The 8,925-nt window shown below is 34.6% G+C and overlaps 2 protein-coding genes across 2 annotated transcripts; both read right to left on the bottom strand.

Annotated features, from left to right (window-relative positions):
* Positions 1 to 1,647: 1,647 nt before the first annotated feature.
* On the bottom strand, positions 1,648 to 2,958 carry LOC113755604 (disease resistance protein RGA2-like). Its single transcript, XM_027299572.1, has one exon. The coding sequence runs from the start codon at positions 2,956 to 2,958 to the stop codon at positions 1,648 to 1,650; it is 1,311 nt and encodes a 436-aa protein (XP_027155373.1).
* A 28-nt stretch (positions 2,959 to 2,986) lies between these two features.
* On the bottom strand, positions 2,987 to 7,385 carry LOC113755598 (putative disease resistance protein RGA1). Its single transcript, XM_027299567.1, has 2 exons — positions 7,300 to 7,385; positions 2,987 to 4,493 (listed from the first exon to the last, which is right to left on the bottom strand). Exon 2 carries the CDS (start codon positions 4,481 to 4,483, stop codon positions 2,987 to 2,989), a length of 1,497 nt encoding a protein of 498 aa, XP_027155368.1. The 5' UTR covers positions 4,484 to 4,493; positions 7,300 to 7,385.
* Positions 7,386 to 8,925: the final 1,540 nt, after the last annotated feature.

Consider the following 8,925-nt stretch of genomic DNA (forward strand, 5'->3'; position numbering starts at 1 on the left):
GAAAAGCACACCATGAAACTTCAGATATTCTTGGATTTACTAAATCATTTATGCTCTGGTGCGTTCTGAAACTGAACTGACGGTATCACGGTGTCTACCGGTCTACATTCAAATTGCAATGAAAAAACATAAAACCAAATATCTTTCTGGAGAAGTAAAACAATCATCTTGATACTCCTTTCAGTTATATACTCCTATCAAACATCTTTCTTTCAAAAGGCAGTTAATCACCATTTCCTAGTCCAAATCAGAATCCTGAGAACTATTCTCCCAGTAATGCCAGATCAATCAACAGATACCAAGTCTTGGGAGTAGAGAATGTTTCACCAGAAAGGGATCCTTGACTAAGTCAGGTAGGAGGATAGCAAAATGTTGTACACAAATCAACATGTGCAATTTTGGTATGCCAAAACCATGGTAAGTAGCATACGCAATGAATGTCCCAGAAAAATCATTGAAAGTCAAAGTCAAACCATAAGCACTAAAAAAACGCCCAGATATGTTGCATCTTATAAGCCAATGATAACCCAAAGGGTCTCACATAGATCAAGAATAATCACTCAACAAGAAGAAGAATAATACATTCAAAAAGAAAAAAAACACATGCCAAAAAGGAAATACAGTTTGTGCTTAATAACATCATGTCAAGTAACTACAACGCACTTGAACAATCAATCAAAAAGAGAACTAATACATGCAACAGAACTCATTTGTGAAAACCTATGTTTTCAGAACCGGACCGGATAGCGACTCGGCCGAGGTCAGGGGTCAGGGGTCAATGGGTTCGACCGGGGGTCGATAGGGGTCGAACCGGATGACGTCATAAATAAAAATTATTTAAAAATTAAAATATTATATATATAATATCTAATAATATATTGATATTAATAAAGGTATATTCATATATATTTGAATGTTTTTCAAATATTTAACAGAAAATAGGCAAAAGGAAATTAGAAACAATCAAGTAGCAAATTTATTATTATTAATTAAATATTATACAAGTTTAGATATTAAAATTATGCAATTTAATTGAAAAATAACATCAAATTTTAGGGACAAGTATTTATAAAGTAATCAAATATTTGAGGTATAATCAATAAGGTCTTTAACAATTTATGGGGTCAAAACACTAATATTAAAAAGTTTTGAATTTTGTTTTTAAAAAACACTGTTGAACCGGAAAACCGTTTTTTAAAACCGGTCAACCCGGTCAAAACCCGGTTTTTTGACCCGGGTTTTAACTTCGGTTTTTTAATATGACTCGCGACCGGCCTACCTGGCCGCGTTCCCGGTTCGACGGCCGGTCCGGGTTCCGAGATTTCAAAACAGAGTGAAAATGCAGTCAAATCTCAGTATCTTTTCATTTAATCCAACCTCTAGCAAAAATCATATCAACTGGGTATGGTATAAAATTGCAGTACTAGTGTCTGGTCTTCTCCACACTTACAGGATTAGTACACAAATCGTTTTATTACGATAATGCCATAATATGCAGACCCACTCATATATTAATTGGTTATTACTCAATTTTCAATTTTCAGGTCCGGGATGTGCTTAATTTTGTGCCTTCCTTCCTCCCCCTTTACACTGTCGTCCCAGTCGGTTGCAGGATGGAAGTGTTTCAAATGCGGACAATATTTAGTGTCAGGTCTTGAAGAGAAGTGAGGTGTCTCCAAACCAATCTGGCAATGAAGTTAGATTGGAAAAACTCTGCAGCTCCGTAGTTTGCAAATGTTTGACTTCCTCTGGCAGAGCTGTCGCGTGTGACCCATTGATGCATAGACGAGTCAGGGATTTGAGGGCTTTAGTCCCCATTGAGAGACTCACCAAATTATAGCATCGGACCAAATGGATTTCCTGCAAAGAAGCAAGGCCTCGCAATCCTTCTTCTGGCAGAGAATCCAGCTCGGGAGAGTGCTTGATGGTCAATTCCTTCAAAGCCGTGAGATTGGAGATTGAAGCCCATGCCATGTTCGGGCAACGGTCGACGCATAACTCCTTTAGGGACAGCATACGTGGCAGTGGCAATGTCAACATTGGGCAATCCTTAAAGGACAAGGATTGAAGTTGAGAGAATACCCCTGGAGTACCTTGGACTTCTCTTCCTAACATTCCTTTTAGGTTGGGCATGTTCTCTAACTCCAGCTGTTTCAACGATGGGGACATTGCAGCAGCAGCGGCAGTACTCTCTTGGACCCCAACTATGTACTCCGCTGCACTCTCGTGCACAACAACTTCTGTTACAGTTGAAATCCAAGATGGAAATGATGAACCGTTGAAGCCTAGGACACGTAGCAGTTGAAGGTTGGGCCGGGGTTTGAGGGTTTCGAGCACTTCCTCATCATTGTACCGTTGAATCGTTCTTTCGGAATCCCAATACAAATTCAACCCGTGGAGACTCTGTTTCTTAATTAAGCAAGCTTCTTCTGCATCCTTTTTGTCTTCAATCCTCTCAAGGTGCATAATTGTTAGCCCTCCTCTAAGCATATTTAAGTCTCGCAACTCACTTAGTCGGAAGCCTTTCTTGCCACTCAGGACGACCATACCCAATGTCCGCAAGCAAGTCAACTTCCCAATTCCACTTGGCATGTGAGTCAAACTCCAACATCCATGTAGACAAAGATGTCGAAGATTTCTGAGGAATCTCATGCCCTTGGGTAGACTCAGAAGAATGAGAGAATCATTTAGGTTTAAAATTTGCAAATTCCACAAGTCACAAATTGAATTGGGTAGTTCAACAATTAAAGATCTTGAAAGATCTAGATGCCTTAAATGTTTCAGTTTGCTTATTGCATGTGACAACTTCGTAAACTCTTCTTGGGTGGACTTCATTGACTTTACCATGAGAGCCCTCAGGGAGCCACATTTTGACAAGAAAGAAAAGCACTGGTCAATGCCTGTGATTGTAATAGGAAAAGCCACTGTTAGCTGATCATCTGGCATACCTAATATCATGGTTCTATTTGACTCTGTTCCACCGTGTTTAGCCTCCATTAGCCAAATCATGGACAAGGTCATGCATCTTAAAAGTGAGGGCATTGCCAAATTCATCTTCCTTTACTGCTTGGAATAGTGATCTATAATATAGTTCAGTCAGCACAGCAACACCAACATCTTCCACTTCCATTGTTTCATTAGATGAAAGCAATCCATTTGCCATCCACAAATGTATTACCTCTTCTATTTCAAATTCATAGCCCTTGGGAAATGCTGCACAATATGCAAAGCAACCTCTCAACTCTACCGGAAGATTAAGGTAGCTCAATCTCAACGCGGGCAAGATACGTGTTGTATCTTGAGGTAAGTTCCAAATTTCACTGCATTTCACGGAGTTCCATTCATTTTCTTGCCTTTTAAATCGTAGAAAGCCTCCAAGAGCCTTTGCAGCCAGAGGAACACCACCACATTTTTTCACAATCTCTTTTCCGATAACTACAAGGTTAGGATATTCTTCAGCCTCTTGACGGCCAAATGCCCGTTGCCTAAACAGTGACCAACACTGATTCTCTGACAAACTCGACAGATAATATGTTTGTAATGTGCCCATTATTGTGGCAACCTTCTCCATGCGAGTTGTCATGATGATTGAACTACCTCTTGATCCGCATTCCAGAACAGATTTCAGTTTCTCCCATTCCTCTAGATTCTCATTCCAGACATCATCCAGTACAACCAAGCATCTTTTCCCTCTCAACAACTCTTGAAGTTTTCTTTGCAGAGGATCCAATTCTAATTCTTCAACAGGAGTCCCTCGTATTGAATTAATTAAGGCTTTTATAATCCTCTTCACATTGAAATCCTCTGAGACCCAAACCCAGAGTTTTGGCTCAAAATGCTTGGCTATGCGCTCATCATTAAGCACCAATTGGGCAAGTGTTGTCTTTCCAAGGCCTCCAACACCCACTATAGGGAGCACTGATACATTTTGATTATCTCTGACTTGATTCACCAATATTTTCACAATCTCGTCTTTCGCCTCGTCCCTTCCAAGGACTAGATCAGGTTCCTTTAGCAAGGAACCAGTCTCACGTGTTCCAGTAGAATCAACCTGAAAGTGGTTGCTCCCACGCTTCTGATCAATCAAACCAAGCTTTATCCGCTCATCAGCTATTGCATTAAATTTTTCAAGGATCTCCTTCATCCTTGTCCCAATCCTGTGACGAAACACTAAGTTTCCTGCTATAGGGTAACACATCAAACTAAAACAACCAGAATTTTTGTACTTGACTCTTGAGGCTTCAGCTGCGTAATCATCCAATACATCATCGATTTCATAGGCAACACCATTGAGCTCCTGAAACCAGAGTTGTATTGCCTTGTCTGTGAATTGCTTCTGCTCAGCATCTTCAAGGACTGCCTTGATGGTGGAGAGCAAGCGTGCAATCTTTTCCATGTCAGTTGCAACACCACAAAGCAATCCACTCTCCTTCTGGATCATGGAATTCAAAGTATCGACGAGAATTCCCACAAATGCTTCCATCACGTGTGACCTGAAACTCACAGTTCAAGAAAGTTAAATCAATGTTAATAAAGTTATTAGAGATTTATAACTTGATAGACCCAATAGAAAATGAAAAATTGGATCATAATTATAAGCAAAAGTTTCTGTTACTAGGAAACGAAGAAAACATATCTTCTACATTAACATGAAAACATTGTTCGGATTCATTTTAGGCAGCCAGTCAATGACCACCAAGAATACTTATCGATTAATCAAAGAAATATTTTCAGAATAATTGGTGGACATGCATGGTTACAAACTCGAGGAACATGTTAACAAAATACATACACAAGGTGGAAGATCATGCATGGAGCTTAGTCTTTGAATCATGAGCCATGGAAGATAATTTAAAAAAACCGTTAAATGAAGTATTGTCCCTATTCCAAAACCAAATTATCAAGAATGTTATGAAAAAAAAATTGGGACAATCCTGGTGAATGAATTTTAGGAAGAGTTCAAAGCATACGATATAGAGTCCCAGGAAAATGGAATCTTTGGATGTTTGAACCCTAAAGCCTAAAGTGAGATAGGAGCACACACAAAGGCGATGACCTTTATTCATTTACAGGGTTTTATAAGCCCGAGGTTTTCACAAGGAAAAATGGACATTACTATTTGTAGGAAATGCTTTCAAACACCATTTTTATCTCGAGTAAAATTTTTTGGGTAAATGACTTCCAATTGTCCCTCAACTTTTACCAATGATTTTATCTAGTCTTTCAACTTGTACAAGTGTTTATTGAGTTCCTCAACTTATAAATTAAGTTATGAATAGTCCATCCAAGCTAAATCTCATTATGGTAATATTTACTTTCCCACTGAGGTTCAATTTAATGTCTATTTTCCTACTCTAATTTTAAATATAAAACATATCTGTCCTTTTTAATAGTTTCAGTTAAGTATCTAATAGTTGACTTATTTGAATAATTTAATATGTGTTGAAAATTCTGAATTTGGTTTTAATTCATCCCAAAAACTGAATCTAATCAAGACAATTTTCACTCTATTAGACTAAGATTCATTTTAATGTAAGTTTGGCTCCTCCCAAGTTAACTTATAAAGTAGTCAAATTTGCCATTTTAATGGTTTCCATAAATATTGAGTTGTTGACTAGTTTGGTTACTAGCGGCGAGGGAGGGTTCTTAGAATCCTAACCACAACCTTATTTAGAATTCAAATTTTGTACCTAGCAGCTGGGGGTGGAAAGGGTGTGGAGAGGGATGGAAGAGTTAACCAAAAGAAAAAAAAAACTAGTTTAACTAAAAAAACTGATAACAATCTCCTTTAACAAATTTTGTCTGAGCATATTAATTCCAAGCTACTGTTATGCAAATTATCGTTCTAATTTGGGGCTAATGATATATTTAGATTCTAATGACATGTTTAGCCAAGAAGCACACAAATTATCGTACTTAAAAAAGAAGCACACAAAGAAGAAGAAGAAAAAAAAAATCAAAACAAGATATTGGGATTTTTATTTATGTGTATCTTTTTTGTAATCTTTTCATTGTTAAACGTTATGTTCTTTTCTACAATAACAACTATACAAAAACATTAAATAGTTAAATAAATCTCTATTATTTATTTTGTATATAATCTTTTCTTATTCTTGTTGGATTAATGTTTCTTTTTAGATTATTTTAGGTTTATTAGAATTTAAGCAGAAAAATAATGATGATGACATTGTAACAGGACTAAATAAGTTAGCAAAATTTGTAACATAAGGCGATGCTAACTTCTCATGTGTTGAAGAGTAATTTTTCAATTTTTTTAGTATATGTAAATCGTTAGAAATATTGTGAGTGTGTTTGGAAAACAAAATTATTTCAAATAATATTTTGCTTGTATCACAAATACAATTTTCAATTAATTTTTTACTTTTTAAACTACTTTTATATTTCACATGCATCACTTCTCAAAAAGTGCTATAGCAATTTTTTTCCATATATTATTTCAAATAATCTCCTATTTAAACACACTCAAATTATTTTTTTGTTAGTCAAATTATTTGGTTATTAAATACTTAAACTATTAAGTATCATAAAGTAAAGTAAAGGATTAATTTTATATACATTGACAATGCATGAACTATCATTGTTAGATTAATGACACATATGCAAAAGTTGGATTTTAAATTCAAAATTTGCATAGTTGTTATTTATCCAACAATGAAATAGTTGATTTTAGACAATGATAAGCAAAATAAAAATCAAACCTTAAGAGCAAAATGAATATTACCAAAATTGGATTTGATTTGGAGCGACCATTTAAAACCAAATTTATAAGTTGAAGGACTTGATAGATTCAACAAAATTATGGCTGAAAGTTGAGAGATTATTGAAGCCTGATACCTAGTTTTTTAGAGAAGTTGTAATTTTTTTGGCAACAAAGGGAACATCATGCAGCAAACAAATTAAATGTTTTCTTTTTTTTTGAGAAATTTAAAAATCAATACACACCTAAATTAGGGATATGGAACTTTCTTTTTACACTTAATAACTTAAAAAATATTTTCGTTGGACATGCCACCCAAAATATTACTTTATGCGTAACTAGAAGCTATAAACTCATAGAACTAAGCCAGAGACGAATTCAATATCTGTCAAGATCAAAGAGCAAAGCGGAAACTATATGCATAACTATACAAGAAAAAGTGGAAGCAAAATTCCAGCCCAAAAATTTATTTGACGACAAAGGAAATATTAGCAGAAGATATTTGGAGAACAAAATAGTGGAAGCTATATTTCAACCAAAATTTTATTTGATATAAAAGTTAAAAGAGCATGAGAACTTACTCCAGAAAGTTTAAATACTCTGGCAACAGCTCTGATAAATGTATTGAAACTCCCTGTATGTTGGAAAGCTATGTACTCAAAATTTTGAATTTAAGCAAAAGAGAATATTAGGACGAAGATGATAATTTCCGCAAAAGAAACAAGCAAATTAACAAGTAGAAGAGATGAAGATTTCGACAAAAATAATAATTTCAACCAAAGAAAGAAGCAAATTAATAATAGCAAAAACTTTTGCAGTTATGGTGGAATATACAGGAGAAAGTAACAATAGTAGGTAAGGAATCACTAATTTTATTGATTTTTATTCACTACCTTTATTGATTTGTGTAGTATATTGTTATAAATATTATTATTCTATTGTGGGGCTAATCGATTTATTTGGATTCAAATGACAGATGTAGCAAAAAAAGGTACCTTAAAAAGAAGCGAACAAATTAAGAAGAAGATGAAGAAAGATATAGGAATTTTTGTTTACTTTAATCGTTTTACAATATTTTGTTTTCACATTTTATCATCTTTTCTGTAGTATTGACTTAAAAAAATGTTAAATTGCTAAAAGAAAATTCTTTTAGTTTATTTTTGTACTAGTTTTCATTATTCTTGTTAGATTAATGTTACTTTTAGATTTACTAGTTTAGGTTTATCAGGCTTTAATAGAATAATAATGATGATGGCATACTAATAACAAAAAACCAAGGTAGCAAAATTTATAAGCATAAGGTAATGCTAAGCTTGTGATGTACTAGAGAGTAATTTTTTTACCTTATGTAAATTTTTACAAGAATAGTGTTATTTTTTTGTTACTCAACCTGGTCAACCATAAAATACTTAACCAAAAAACTATTCAATATGGTTATACTTTGTTTTCAAGCTTTGAGAAGGAAAATATACCTGAAATCAAATGAACGTTACCATGCTTCGATTTGGCTTGGAGGGAATCATATGAACAATTTGGAAACAAATTTATAAGTTAGGGGACCCGATAGACAATTTTAAAAGCTAAGAGATCAAATAGAAAAATCACTGGTAAAAGTTGAGGAACAAATTGAAGCCATTCCCTAGTTTTTAAGAGACATCTCCAAAAATTAGTGTACAAACCATCTTTTTGGTGACAAAGGCGACATCATGTAGCAAACAACTTAAATGGATTTTCTCTTCTCCGAAATTTCAAAATCAGTACAGACCTAAATTAAGAATATGGAACTTTCTTTTTGCACTCAACAACTTTTTTTAAAAAAAAAATTGTTAATGGAAGTATTACTCGAAGTACGTCTTATGCCTCACTGCAGGCTACTGAACCATCAGACAAAGCCAGAGATGAATTTGACACCCGTCAAGATCAAAGAGCAAAGTGCAAAATATATGCATAATAAAACAAGAAAAGCTGGAATTAGCTGAAGAAATGTTCCCAAAAAAAAAAAAACCGTTGAAGCTATACTGCAACCAAACAATTATTTGATCAACTAGTTAAAAGCACTTGAGCACTTACTTGAGAGGGAATGAATACTCCCGAGAGGCGACAACAAATGCGAAAAATATGTAGAAATTCCTTGTATATTGTAAAGCTACGTTCTGAAAACTTTGAATTTAAGCAGAAGAAAATATTTAGATGAATTGAACCAAAGA

The sequence above is a fragment of the Coffea eugenioides genome, unplaced genomic scaffold, assembly GCF_003713205.1.
Source record: "Coffea eugenioides isolate CCC68of unplaced genomic scaffold, Ceug_1.0 ScVebR1_1609;HRSCAF=2489, whole genome shotgun sequence".
Lineage (NCBI taxonomy): Eukaryota > Viridiplantae > Streptophyta > Magnoliopsida > Gentianales > Rubiaceae > Coffea > Coffea eugenioides.